The 15567-nt window shown below is 37.7% G+C and overlaps 1 protein-coding gene across 1 annotated transcript in view; it reads left to right on the top strand.

Moving 5' to 3' along the window:
- SH3RF1 (SH3 domain containing ring finger 1) overlaps window positions 1-7986 on the top strand; it is an 89177-nt gene extending 81191 nt beyond the window's left edge. The window contains exon 12 of the mRNA XM_086747117.1: window positions 5345-7986. Within this exon, the coding sequence (XP_086603243.1) occupies window positions 5345-5513 (169 nt within the window). The 3' untranslated portion in view covers window positions 5514-7986. The remainder of the gene's footprint in view (window positions 1-5344) is intronic.
- Window positions 7987-15567: the final 7581 nt, after the last annotated feature.

Here is a 15567-nt window from a genome sequence, read left to right as displayed (position 1 = left end):
AGTACTCTTTCTGTTCTGCCTCTGGCTTTGCAGTATAATTGTCGGCGCTCAAGTTCTGTTTTGAAAGATGACTAGAAGATTTAGGAGTTAAGTTCTGCTGATTATTCTGCATGAATTAGGAGCAAAAGTAGCTGACTCAATTCTGGAAGGCACTCGAAATGTTCCTGTTTTGGATATGGAGTTTTCACCAAAATCCTTATTCTTATTCTAATCTCACTGGTTTTCCATTCACTAGAACTACAAGTTCTTAGAGTACCTCTTTCCTGTATGATCAACAGAAAATTTCAAGGAAAAATTGTTAACTTTTTTCCAACTGTACAGAATAAATGGATGGGCATTTGATGTGCTTGACAGCAAACAAGTTCTTTGTGGCATGCATTTGCAGATGTACACTTACTACCAGTGGCCATATCTCTAAAGGAAGGCAAGATGCTGACATTCTATGCCATCCTACTGTTGCAAGTCTTCTCTGTAGCAAACCAGTAATTTAGTTCCATTCCTATATTCACTCTTCTGTGAGCGAGGCTGGTTGCTCACTGTGGTCCGTGGTCCTTCCTATGTTCCTTGTACAGAAAGAACAGAGAAGTTAAAATGAAATTTCAGCCAAGCCTTGCTTTCAGTTAGAATCAGTTTGTAGAATTCCTGTCACCTGAGACTTGGCAATGGTGTTCAGTCATTTCTTTGGATTCTTCAGCCAAGATACAAGTTGTCTTGGGGTGTTGTGATTTCTTATATTGATGCAGTGCTGACAGGGCCAAGGATCATTGTCATTTCATTAAAAACATAGGCCTAACTCCCTGCAATTCCCAGAGAGCGCCATGTTATGCTATGAATGCACACTAATTTGGTTATCTGATGGGTTTAGTTTTTTCCAGACAAGAGGTAAAAAAATATTTCAGGCTCTTCTAATGAACTTTCTCTTTTAGAGGGAAAGATTGATTAAATAGCCTTAAATTTTATAGTAAATATATAGCCCTGTAACAGTAAACTTACCAGCACACCACAGTGGTGTTAAAGACCTGAAGCTGAACCTAAGTACACATCACTGCATATCCTAAACTATAATATGAATCCTTCATCCAGTTACAGTGAAAGACAGCAGTAATTTTGTTCTGTGATTAAAGTGACCCTAAGTCATTTTATCCACCACAAAATTACTGGTGTAACATCTGCTTCCAGTGAGCAGGCCAGTGGGTTTAGAGGGCAGCAGGTTTTATGGCATCTGGCAGCATGTAATGCTGGTAATTAAATGCTGAGAATCAGGCTGCCTTAGATGGGCATTGATTGTCTGTAGAAGTCAAGGCACCTACTCAGCAGGGCATAGGTGAGCTGAAAAGTAAAAATTCAAAGTGTCAGAAAAAGAAAGTAAAGCAAGAAGTTGAATAATAAGCATGAATTCAACTTGTGTAATAATAGTAATTCAAACTTTCTGTGTTTTCCTCAGCTAAAATTTTCTGCATGTGAGAAAATATTTTTATCCAGTTGGTGATCAGGAAAACCACAGATAATTCTCAAAAAATCAACTACAAATAGTCGGGAAGAAAATCAGTATTTTGTGTCTAGTGAAATAGAAGCAATGAAGAATGAGAGAAACACATGAAAGATATAATATTTTTCATGTTATTGAAAAGTGAGAAATGCCAATATTAAAAAAAGAAAAGTAGAATGGAGAAATGTGCAAAGAGACCATGCCACCACCCCTCCACCCTAGGGAAAAAAAAAAAACCAAACAAAAACCTCTCAGAAGTGGAAAGAGCAACAGCACCGTGGGATACAACCAAACACACTGGGAATATCAGGAAAGAACTGATGGCAAATATAGTGACTGCTTCTGGGAAGCTAAAGTACTTTTGGTTTTAGAATATTAATAATGTCATTTTTGTAATATTAATATTTTATCACTAGCTGATTAAAAAGAATTAGGATAATATTTTGAAAATTAACAAAAAATACCATAAGACAGTCAAACAAAATAGAAGAAAATGCATATTGTAGCTTAGATGCATGTAAAATAAAGATTAGTTAACCACAAAAGATCTGCAAATTTGACCTTCAGACATGGAAAACATTTGCAAATACTGAATAGGGAGATAAACAGGGAAATGTTTGGGAAGATTCAAACATAAAAGAATTAACATGTGTTGTGGTTTAGCCCGAATCACCACACAGTTTCTCGCTCACCCTCCCTCTCCCCAGAGGGAGAGAACCGGGAAGAAAGGAAAACTCATGGGTTGAGATGAAGACAGTTTACTAAAATAACAAGGGAAAACTACAATAATAACAGAATATAAGGATACTAAAATATACAAAATGAACAATGTAAGTTTTCTCACCACCCGATATCCCAATGACCGATACAGCCCGTCCCGAGCAGCGATCACGGAAACAAAATTGAGCAGCAAGCAAAGGAGTGAAAGGGAGCCAGCAAGGTAGAGGGAACGATGCCAGCAAATGAGAGAGAGAGATGGATGCCAGGAAGGCAGATACCCGCCCTGGCCAGCCCCCACTTATATACTAAGCATGACGTTTATGGCATGGAATACTCTCTTTGGCTAGTTTGGGTCAATTATTCTGCCAACAGTGTCCTTGATCTCATTAGCAACAACTCATATCATCAGGGTGTTTATCAACATTCTTCACACACGAAATCCAAAACACACCGGCTACTGAGAGGAAAATTAACTCCATCCCTGCCAAAACCACAACAACGTGTTTTGCCAAAACATAGGTCACTATTAGTAAATGTGATCGTTTTTCTCCGGGGACCTGGCAGAGAACTTGAGAGGTGAAGCATAAGCTTTTCACTCTGCATGAAATTGGTAGTTTTGGTAGTATGTTGTAGGTGATGAAATAGGTAATGGAAAAATAGTTTTTGTTCCATAGCTGATCGAAGGTGATCTGAATAGACAGCTGTGTGAATGTGTGATGAATCTGGATCTGATTGCTTCTGTTTGGGCAAATAGAATATGACATAAAGTTTTATGGCTTGGCATAACAAAAGAAGAAGGAGATGTGATTTAAAGGTGCAAAGCCTGATGGATTTCTTCTCATTAAACATCGAAAAATACAGTCAAATACCATTTTAACACCAGGACTGTTGTGCTTTGGTTTAGACATTAGATTACAAGATGGATATCAAAGTAGTCGGGAAGCTAAAAGTTAACGAGAAGTAATAAATTACTGCAGGGTTGAGGGAGTTCAAAACTGTTTGGAAAGCTCAGAAGAGTATTTCTGCACAAGCTGGTGATCCTGTAGGGAGAGCAAAGAGAAGATGAGTTTTGGCACACGGTTGGTTTTGACACTCCGGAGGCAGCAGGAGAAGCGAGGGGAAGAACAGACTAGTCTATCAATTCCGGAGAGCGCAGAGGTTACTGACAGACAGCATTAGAAACTGAAACCAAGCGTATTTCAAGTCAGTTGTTCACAGGGCAGCATTTGACAGATTGCAAAGTAAGTAGGGCAGGCATTCTTCCTTGAAACTCATTTTTTAATGGGCTTTCTTTTGGATAGAGCTAGTGCTATGTGTGTGTTACGTACTGTGCTGGTTAATTTTCAGCCTGAAGGCAACATATTTATTACAACAGTAGAAGTTCTTCATAGTTTTATTGCAGTTCCTTATCCTTTACTATCTTATCCTACCTGAGTAGAGGCTATTGTTTTATCTCAAGTAGTTTAAAGTCTTAATTAAACTTAGTGTATTAAAATGTTTGCTTCGTATGTCCTAAGTCAGCATTAAAACCCAAGCTGCCCGCAGCAGAAGTTAGTGTGGGTATCTGCCGTGCTGCCTAGGTTGGCTGAGGAGCGTTCTGGAGCTGTATGGTAATAAACCTTGTAATTGCCTTGGTAACATCTGTGAAGCGTGAATCTAATAATTCCCGTGCTCTGAAATCGGGGGATTGTCATAACTGAAACAAAGTCATAGTTTGTAAGTCACTAATAAATAACATTTGACAACTGATTAAGTCCTAATATGATTTGCTATACATAGATTTCCCAAGAGACTTTAATTATTTACACAGTGCTGCTACTGTTTACTGAATACTTTTAAGTATATGGGCAGACTTCATTTTTGTTTTATATGTTCTTAAGCAAAAGGTACTACTATAACATAGTATCTTTCTGAATTTCAGTATTACAGAATTAACTTGTATTATTAAGTGTATATTAAGCTATAGTTGGTATTCCATCCTGTACTAGAAGTAACCTGTTATTTTGTGTTTTCATCAGATAGTTTGTTTATTATCTTACTTATTAAGGTAATAAATTATCTTAAGATTATTAAGACAATAATTATCTTAATGCATTAAGTAATACACAGTCTTCATGAGTGCAAAGTGTTCTGATTTTAACTGGAAATCAGATTTTGTCCAACAGACCTCCCAGCACTGCATTAAGATTCTTAACTGTAGAAGCTTTTGAATTCTACAGTCAGCCATGGATTCTCTTTGATTTCAACATGCAGACATTATTGGTTGTGTAACGAGAAACTGAGTGATATTATCTATCAGAAAACTTGATCGAGAAGTTGACACAATTGTCTACAAAGCTGTAACACTTAAATTTTAGGTTTGATGTGAACTCAAACTGTGCTAGAACTGTGTGTTATGCATGTTTAAAAACAGAGATAGAAGAGTGCAGCCTCATTTTAATGTGCTCATATTTGAAAAGTTATTTCACTGTGAAAAACTGAAAAAAAAAAACCCACTTTTTAATCGGGTGCTTAAGAAAATTGTTGAGTTGAATGCTTTTAAAAATGTTTATTTTTAATATAGTAGTATGCAAAATGAGCAACTGTGTCGAAATAAGACAGCATGCATTCTATCCTGAAAAGCTTCTAAGATAAATGAAAATAATTTAAAAAAACAATGCAAATTTATAGGTTTTGTTAGTTTTTCCTTTTTGCTCTGTGCCTTCCCTTAAAAGCCTTCCTTGGGATAACATCTTATTAAACATACAGTTGGAAAATTATGCCCAGTTACTGCTGTGAATGCTTTGTTTATTGTTGACTCATGCTGGCTGGAAGAGTCTGCAAATTTATATTAAAAAAATATGTTTACAATTTTCTCCTGTTATTTAACCATTTATGTATTTTTACAGGAATCTTTCTGAAAAAGAACTTTATAAGAGATGCATACATTTGACTTAAATTTATCGCTATTATTTTCTGTTCAAGATGTACTTAACTTTTAAGTTGTTACATACTCAGCAAACAGTTACAGGCAGTTTCCTCTTTCAATAAGTTTTAACATGCACAGGAATATTTTTAAAAGAACTGTGCTTTTGTTTTTTTTTTTTAAAAAAAAAAGAGCTGAAACTAAGCTGTTTTTTTTTTCTAATTACACAGGTACAGGGTTGTGGTATCCTATCCTCCTCAGAGTGAAGCAGAACTTGAACTTAAGGAAGGTGACATTGTTTTTGTACACAAAAAACGCGAGGATGGCTGGTTCAAAGGCACTCTGCAACGAAATGGAAAAACTGGCCTTTTCCCCGGCAGCTTTGTAGAGAACATTTGAGAAGATTCATTCCAAGAGCTTCAAATCATACTGTACTGTAAAATAGCACAAATATTTTACCAGAAATAGCACAGTCATGAAATATTTTCAAATGACTGTAATGTAAACAAAAATCTACATATTTTTACAGTGTCTATAGCACAATTACACCAGCAAACAAAGGAGATGAAGGCATCTGCTGGTTTTTTCACTTTGGATTCTTAAGTGTGATGTGTGCCTTGTACTGTCTGGTTTATTATATAGAGAAACATTTTTTTCCCCCAAGTATGTTACATAAATGAACAATTGTTTACAAGGCTGTAACTAATTTATTCTTGTTTTTTTTAAACTTGAATTTTGTGTAATAGCTGAAATCCTTATGAGTTTAACAAATTATTAATTTATGAAAGAATAACTAAGGGGAAGCTGGATTCTCTCCTTATGAGCAATTATATCTGATAAAGAGCCTCCCATTTATCCTCTGTACGTTTTTCCCCTGCTGTGTCTGACAGTGAAGTCTCTGTTTTATGAGTTAATGTTGAGTGGTGGTGATGTGGTGTCAAATAGAATTTGCCAAGTGGGGAAAAAAAGTGTATTTTGTTATTTGGACAGAGAAAAAAAGAAGTCAGTGGTGTTTTGAGTCTAGTTCCACTTTTTGATAAATCACCCAGGTGTAGTAATGTTTCCAGGAGGCAAAGATGAACAACTGAAAAAAATTCAACCATCTCAAGGTTAGGATCACCTCAAGGTTAGGAAGGAAGAAATTTAGGAGTACCAATAAGAAATTCCCTATACCTTCTGTTTATGTAATAACTTGGCTATTTGAACAAAGCTTAGCTTTGTATATTTGGCCAGTTCTTTGGGCATTTAGCACTCAGGATCCAACAAAATTGGAAAGAATGTTCAAGCCCAACACTTAGAATGGTGATATCTTCAAAACATCTGTTTGATAAGACTGAGTAGAAAAATAAAATTATAAGTTATACTTAATGTCTAAAAATGCCTAAGAAGTGTAATTTGCTATGTTTTCTTCTCAAACTGATCTGCATGGCCAAGAGATGTTTTAAAATGTCTGAGCAGTAGTGGTGGTAAGTGATGCACTTGTGTTAAAGTAAAAGGCTGTATGAAACACTGTGAAAACTTTGCTAACTTCTTAACCATTGCTACTTTGGTATGGTCTGACCTTTTCTTTGTCTTGCATGTGTTACTCAATTCTTGCAGTAGTAGAACTGTGCATGGTTGGCATTCTCCATTCCAATTTCCTGTTGCTGGGTTATTTTGCTCTGAAAGTTTCCCAAAAGCCACTTGACAAAACTAGTGAGCAACTTACCTTCAACCAGAGAAGGTGTCCAGTGTTTGAATCATTAATAAAATATTTCAATGTCCTTGCAGCTGATGGATATAAAGAATGCAGCCTGCAAGAAAAGAGTTGTTAATCTTTCAGGGTTTTGTTAGAGATTTGACACTGGTGAACACACGCTACTTAGCTGAACTTGGTTTTTTTATTATTTTATTGTTTGATTATAGCAGTTTAATGGTGATTTTTTGCAAGACGCTGAGCACCGTCATCTCCAGTTAAATATGATGTAATTTGGCTGTTACTCAGCACTTTACAAAGGGAAGCCAGTAGTGTGATTCCGTCTTGCACAGTACACAGAAACAGTGATGAAAAAGTACACAGTGATGTGTTAAATCCTTATAATTTTTTTTAAGCTATACATTGAAAAATATCAAATGTTAATGACAAGAATTTCTTGCAGTATCAGGTAGTATCATGATGGTCTTAAAAATAAAAAACCATATCTATAAATATATATCGTTAGACATGACAGCATTCCCAAATTAACCATCTCTCTGAAACACTGTATAATTCAGTTTTTGCATTTTAAAATATTTTTAAATAGTTTACTTGAATATTCATGTAATATATAAAGGTTTTGTGAAATGAATTTTAGTTAGAGAGAAGCTGATCCAGCTTTTGTCAGCATAAATTGGCACTAGTGTGTCATAATATTCTTATTTTGGAAAATTTAGTGCATTTTATATTAAAGACTACTAAAGGTTAATTTTTTTTCTATCTCTACTCTCCATATTTTAAACTAAGTGACTAAGGTACCTCTATTAACAGAATTTCATGATGTAAAGTCAGTTAAAATCAGCTGTTAATCCAATAGTTCTGTTAGATGGAATACATTTTTAATTGATCTTTTTAACATTAAGTAAATATTTGTAAAAAGGGTTTATTACATAGCAGTGCAACAATGACAAAAATGCAGTTTATCATGCCTTTTTGGTGATCTTTTAGGGGTTATTTTTTGGTTTTGGCTTGGGATTAATTCAGTGTAGAAACACAAAAAACCCTGTGCATTTGCTTCATGTAATTCCATAAAAAATTTTGTAAGGTATTTTATATCTATGTTTGAAGTCCAGTGAATGTTAAGTGTTTGATTTACTATGTTAAACTTCCAATCCTAATAAATATTTTCTTAGCAAACAGCTAAATGAAAATGTGTATGCAAACATTAAACATAAATTACTTGTGAATAATTTGACAATAAAATTACCAGAACTTCATTTCATAGTTCATAGGAGGATATTTCTGCTCATAGAGAAAAAATCTTCCGATTCCATAACGTTAGAAGTTTGGAATGATGAATATAATGCAAAAATTGTAGGAAGAACTGAGGCTGATCTTTTCCATTTCCTTATTTCTGCAGGTAACTTCAGAAGAAGTAGGTCTGGTCATGACAGACGAGTTTGGTCTTGTCGACAGCGTATCAGGTGCATAATAGTTATAAAGTGCTTTCCCTGGAGGAAGAAGTGTCTAGCGTAGTGGGTCTGCTATGTCTATATTGACAGAAGGTCCCTTGAAGGCGAAGCATCTACCTGAACGTTCACTTGAGGGCAAAAGTGTTTGGTGGTAGAAGACTCATTTGCTCTGAAAAAGTTTGCTGTGCACAGGAGTCAGACAGTAACTGCCTAACCAGGAGATCTTGATTTGAACGTGGTTACGTGTCTGCTATATACATGTGGCTGCTAGGAAAATGGTAGAAAGTTAATCCTAAAAGTGTTTGCAAAAATGTTTAGACTCTGCAAATGGTTCACCTACTTCCTTGTTAGTGAAGACTGACCGGGACCTAGATTCTGCCAGCACTGAGTGACACAGCATTAAGTCCGTTCAGTAAAGAGGGAGCATCTCGTCTAACTTCCCTTAATTAAGGCGGTGGGGGGAGGCAACATGACTTGTAGAAATGCAGAATAGAGAATATAGAAAACCAGCTTTATTTGTTTTTCAGAATTGTGATCTGACATCAGTGCATCCATAGGAGAAAAGTACACACCAACAGTGCGTAGAAGTACACACAAGCGGCATACACAAGCTGTGCAGTAGAAGTAAGACTTCACTTGGGTTGGAGTTTTTTTGCTGTTGTAGTTACTGCCTAATTCTAATATGTGTTTAGCATTTGGCTTGCCAAAGGTGCCTTAAATCTTGTCCACCCCCACTGCATTGGTTCTGCCTTATAGCAGTAATGACAGTTATGATAGGTTTGCATAGGCTTAAAAACTCAGCTCCTGAGCCTTCTGGCTTTTTTCACAGGGCTGGCAAAATGTTTTAACTGGCTTGTTCTTTCCAGTAGCTTTAAGCAAATGTTTTTAAAGGTGTCTATTGACCTTAATGAAACACAAAAATCCTCTTGTCTAGTTAAAAAGATTTGTGTCTGGCATTACTAAAACTCCATGGTATAGTCTTTCGTATACATGCACAATAAATAGTAATGCCACTGGTTTCTGTAGGAGATGCCAGTGTACCCATCATCTTTGATTCTTACCAGGAATCTGCAATACATATACTCACCTCAGTTACCAGAGTCCAGCTCTGTGAAAGAACCTAAGAGGAACTTGGATGCCTAGGTCTGGAAATGCAGCCCTCAGTCTTTACCCTGTCTCTGCAGCTTGTATTTGTTTGCTGCTTGTGTCGAGAACAACTGCTGTTCTGGTAGGCCCAAGCTGCATCGTTGTTCTTCTGTCAAAACGCACCCAGAACTAGGCATCTGTATTCCTGAATTACCTGAAAAACTTTATACCATGGGTGTGCTTTGAGAATGTATATATCAAACTGAGCACCGAGTTAAATAAAAAGCACAACACGAGTTGCAGGTTTGCATTAATGAACAGGAGTGGTGTCTACTTTCTACATAATCTGTGCAGTGACACTAGTATTAGAGGGCTCTCGGGAAATTGTATGGATGCAATGCATTCTTCTTCCACAGTGTCATCCAAATTGCTCTTACTTTCTAGGAAACAATCTTGCTGAGAGTCTTGAAGTTAGCAGCTGCTCTTGAAAACTGAGGTCTCATTTTTTTCAGCCTCAGTTTCCTCATTTGGCAAACCGACGATTCCTGTTCTTGCAAGGTATGTGGTATAAAACTTGTTTTGAAAGTAAAGGCTTGACTGGTTTTCATGAATTTGTAAATAGATTCTGATGGGTTAGACCTGCCTCCAGATACAATCAACAGCTGGAACATCTAAACCCTTGCCCGAGAAAATCTCATAGAGACTGATTTCTGTGGGTGAGAGACTTAGCTGATCCATTTTAACAGCTGAGGAGCACTTTGATCAGAATCAGCCTGATAAAAGGAACAAAAATGAATTCTCTGTATCCAGTCTGCAATGTGCAAAAGCCATTCAAAATGTAATATTAATGAGCATTTCATGCATGCCTATCAAATCATAGTGGTTACACTAAATATAAAATATTAGTAGATGTCAGAAATCACTACATTCTGCTTTACTCTTTCCTATCAGCTGTATTATTTTGCTTAAAAGAGAAGTGGCAAAATCAGTTTTGAACTTCTCTGCTGTTCCTTCTCAGTGAAGTAAAGACAATGTAAACACAGTAGTGTTAGCCCCAGATTTCAATTACTCACAGTTATAACCAGCTTGTAAAAATTCCTCTTAGCACATGTAAATGAATAGCACTTGGCTGCACTTTGCAGCCAACTCCAGTGCCTACATTGTGGTTCTGTTTATGTGGCATGCAGAACCCAAAAGCCTTCTGATGTTGGCACCTAGTAGTCATTTAGATCAAAACCAATTCTCAAGATGTCTCCAAACACGAGCTACTTTCTAATTTCAGGGTGGTGGGAACAGCCTGTACAGGCGTGTAGACAGCAGAAATTTCGCTAGCACAGTAAGGAAAACTACACTCCAATTACAAAGGCAGAAATAAAAATGTTGTGATTTTTAAATATCTGTACAGTTGTTTTCTTGTCCCTGCTATCTTAGACGGAACCCCATTCCACAAAGCAAATGGGCTTTGATTTCCCCCCCACACTCCATTCCCAGAAAGGAAGGCAGTATAAGCCTTTAAAATATCCAGATTATTTGGCATTAGAACACATGGTTGGATTCTCAATTACTACAAATCAGTGCTACTTCATTGATTTCATTAAACTTTGCTGGCATACACTGAATATGCCCCCTGCTGTTAAACAGTGAAAGCAAATATCTGCCCTAGAGGAATGAATATGTCTGAAAGAAACCGAGCTGGATGATTTTCATATTTGGAAAATACAGAGCTATTCAGGCTGTGTTATCCTTTTCTCAAAAAATGTTTGTCCCACTGGTACGGCTAAGGCACGAGATGAAAGATGATGCCGTTTAGCAGCAGTGTAAAGCATGGGAGACTTGGTCACTTTTCAATCAAACCTATAAATTTTCAGATCCGCAACTGCAGAGTAGGCTTTGGTTTGCCAACAGCTGCTAGCCCCAAAATCTTTTGTGGTTAGCTGCTGCCGTATTTTCTCATGGTATTATCTCTGGATGCTTGGGAGAGAAGATGAGTCAGCAGCAGAATGACTTCAAAGTGGTCATTGACTTTGTTCTCCAGAACAAGGGACGTGCCCTAGGTCAAATTTCTTATTTCAGCTGGTTGAACTTCTCAATAAGCTGAAGAATGCTGGCTCTAAATAGTTTACAGTTGAAAGAATTTTTCTGTCCTTCTCTGGTAGGCAATCTCAGTGCATCTTTTGAGTAGACACAGATCAGGAAAATCTGCTTATTTTTTGCTCCTTATCAAAGGTTTCCTGTATACCTCTGTCCAGCTTCTAATACACAAGTAACTGTTATCCCCTGCATATCACTGAAATTCTTTGCATTCAATAATTTAAGATCTTTGATACACAATATAGGTTTTTTTACAAAGATGAAATTTAATAGCCTTTAAAAATAAAATACTAATGAGCTTTGTAAAGATCAACCTTTTTGTTGAGAATAAGAACACGTGCAAAGAGATAAGTGCTTTTAAAACTCTTAACAAAATGGGTATTCATCGTGACTAGGCATTCAGCATTCTTGATTACGTGCACCTAATGCACATTCGTTAATACTGATTTCTGCCACAGACTGCTAGACAATTCTCAGAAGGCTGGAGTGTTTCTGTTGAGAATGTCTCCAGGAAGTAGTAGGAGGAGAACAAGAATGAGATGACCTGTGAATTCTGTCTGAAGAACCAGAGACTGGTTCAGGACCAACTTTCAGTGGTGCAGTTGTGCATGCCACAACCCCATTGCTGTTTGGAGGTCTGCTGCAGCTGTGCTCAATAAAATGGCAGACAATATTTCTCACTTGTTCTTTTTCTTACATAGAATCCTCCTTGATAAGGAAATCCACATGAACCTGGTGTCAAATGCAGATAAAATTTGGCCGTAACTGCAAAACACAATGGTGCTCTTGTAACTCAGTTTCTCTGATTTGGTGGTGTTAGTGAACACTTAAACAGTGCAAGAAAAATTAAATACTAAAATATAAAATGCTGTGGGTAATGTGTGTCAACTGTTCTCCACAGCAGGGGATCAGCTGGGCTTGAACATCAGTTTCTGAGTCTGGGAAAGTTGCTGCAGTTCTCTTCGTAAAGATTGACATGTCAGCAGTGAATGTGCCAGTGGGGAACGGGTGGGAGGAGAAACAGCCCTGTAATTACAGAGATCAGTGAAACATTGTCTGGTCCAACCACAGCTATTTCTTTTTTTGACACTAAGCTATCCCTTCGTAAATGACACTAATGCTCCTCTCCCACAGTAGGCTGGTGAGGTTTGTTACTGGATGTGACCAAGTGGTTGGATGTCGGGGAGATGAGGACCACAATAGAACTTGGCTGGTTACGTTTCTGTGGGGCCTCTGTGGTGATAGCCACGTTGCCAGAGCCCCCAAGGCTGATGGCAGGAACTGCTGTCGGAGCTGCACAACCGCCTCAGACAGCTAAACCAAGCAGCTCTTCAGAGGTCGCGCTGGTGGAAAAAGATCCATCAGCAGGATGCACCTGTCTTTGCACTGTAATATATTTGTGTTGGCAAACCTTTGTTGTGTGGACTCGGCGTGTTACTGATGAATGAGACGATGTGGGAATTCTTCCATCTGCTCTCTCAGTACTTCTGCTGATCTGTGTAACAGGTTTGGGTTTGACTGTCAAGTATTGCACTCTCACAGCTGTGATTTAATTAGCCTACAGCCCTGTCTTTATTGAGTAGTGGCTAAATCCACCAGTACGAGAAGCATCTTCTGTCAAGTACAAGACCTAGTTTGGAGAAAAATTATCAAACCTGTACTTCTGAGCTTTTTGGACTTTATCATGAGATAATGCTAGCAGAGGCTGGAACTCTCTAGTTTGTGTCTGAGGATCCGTCTGCATGTATCTGTTTGCATGATTTCTCTTTTACAGTCCTGTCAAAAGCAACATTTTTTAAAGGAAATAGTATTTTTTAATTCTGGTCAACTTCTGGTTAATGTTTTTTATTAAAAGCTTATTTGTGTCTGGCCTGTGTTCTTATAAGTAAAAGCACTATTGACAAATCTACAGTGGCTTATAGCTGGCTCATGTTATCTTTCTGCTGTACTTAGTGACACAACAGAATGCTTTTGGAAGAGATATTAGAGGCTGAAATAGTGATTCCAAATATAAAAGAGGTCCCTAGGGCATGAATGTTATGTTTTGCTTATAACTCTAAATTACTTTTTTATAGCTAGAACTAGTATGCCTAGTGACTAATTATAATGTAGCCTGATGTTATGCCCAACCACCTCCTCCTCTGTCTTTCTCGTATGCACCACTCCTAGGCCTTCATTTTATAAAGGATTAAGTGCATTGGACTCTTACTAAACATAATCCTAAAAGTTAAATGTGTGATGAGGTGTTTTGCTGAATCCTAGGGTTTTTTCCCCTCTGGACCGTCATGGAAATAAAGTGTTGTGGTTCTAGGGAAAAAAAAAAAAAGCAATGTTACTTAGAAATAGAAGTCATTTATACTTTTCTAATCCAACAAAAATAAATTAAATTGGCATTTCAAACCCAAAATTGATTTCTTGGGTTTCTGTAACACTTAAATATGAGGGGAAAGTACAGCACTTTGGAGAGCTTGAGTAATGTTTTCTATTTTCTAGTTTGAGATTTGATGGTCATGGTTCACTGAATTGGCCTAGAATACTCTCTCCCTTCCTCCTGCATCGTGCGTTAGTCACCACGGCTGTGACTTGGTATAGTCCTTTGGTGAGTGCACTACAGCTGTACTGACCTCAATGGGAGTTTCGGGTGCTTATGAGTTTTGCTGAATCAGGGACTTAAATTATGCCTTGGACCGTGCTTAAGCAAATAATCCCAGAGACTTCACCGACTGGATATTTTAAACAAGCCTGCTGACGCGGACGTTGCGAGCACTGCCTGTCTCCACTGAAAGCAAGCACAGAGCAAAGGCCTTCGCTGGCTGTGACCGGGCAGCCCAGCACAGGGATCGAGCCTTGTCCCAAGAAATCCTGGCAATGCTGACAAAAAACTTGACCTGCTTATGTGTGTCCAATGTTAATCATGTGCAGTCTCCTCTCACTACTACTAGAAAACTGCTGAAGTCAGGATGAGAAATGTATAGAGGCAGAGTTAGAAATTAAGAGAGCAAATGCCTTCTCTTTGAGGCAAGGAAATAAAATGCTAGGTGGAAGCTACACATTGGATCAGACATCTGTAGCAGAGGTGCATAGGTTTGGTTTTGGTGGCAGGAAGGCAGCATCTGTGGTACCTGGGAGAACTGCTTACCCAAGCCATGAAGGAAAAGTAAGTAGAATGTTATCTGTGCTGACAATTTGAACAACAAACGTTCAAAAGTGGGAAGTAGGAGAGGGACATATTTTTCTAAAACAGAAGTGGGAAGCTCTTTACTCGGTGTAATATGTCCAAAGGGTTGGAGGGTGTGACACTGGTGCATATGCTTTTCTTTCTTCCTTTCTTTACCCTTTTTAAAAAGGAAAGCATTTGCTTTGGGGAAAGGAAAGAGTGAGATAACTGATTCCTTGCCTTACAGGCGAAGTAGAACTGGAAGAGTATCCGTGAGGGGGAGCACTAATTCTGGGACTGGTACTGGTACCAGTGCTAGGTATCAGCTGCAGGAAGGACTGCAATAATCCAACAAAATTACTGTGCCTAGGAATTGAATGGCTGCACACTATTAACTGAAAAATTTATGGTGACAGGATGTGGTAAAGGTATGAAAATTAAGGCAAACATGTAATCTGTGTCTGTTAATGTCTGCCAAAAATACGTGCCTTTCAGGTGATGCTGTAAAAAGAAATTAGGACCTGTAGCATTACAACGCTTTGTCCTCCAAAGGAAGATACATGGATGAATGCTATGCCATTAGTATTTGTATGGCTGTAGTTGCCATTTATGTGTTAATGTGGGTGTTCTTCTGAAAGAACTGAAATATGCTGTACCAGAATAAATGGATTTTATTATGGAAGGCAGAGCTGATTTTATTATAGAAAATGGAGCTATAGATGGAGCTGTGATTCAGGCTGATTATATCTTTGTTTTACCTATAAATTCTTCTGTCAGCTTGTATGTGCTTTGCATAATGCATATATACGTTACAAATAAACCCAGAAAGTTCCTACTTGTTCCATAAGTATATTTAGAGGCATGAGAGATGCAAACAGCAATGTTACTGTGAGAGCACCTTCATGAGATGGCAGAACTGGGCTTTGTTTTGCATTTTTAATTGACACACAAGTGTAACCCTCATAAGTTTGG

This window comes from Chlamydotis macqueenii, chromosome 4, assembly GCF_036417535.1.
Source record: "Chlamydotis macqueenii isolate bChlMac1 chromosome 4, bChlMac1.mat, whole genome shotgun sequence".
NCBI lineage: Eukaryota > Metazoa > Chordata > Aves > Otidiformes > Otididae > Chlamydotis > Chlamydotis macqueenii.
Note: the sequence above shows the minus strand (reverse complement) of the source record. Positions and strands in the feature narration are given on the sequence as shown.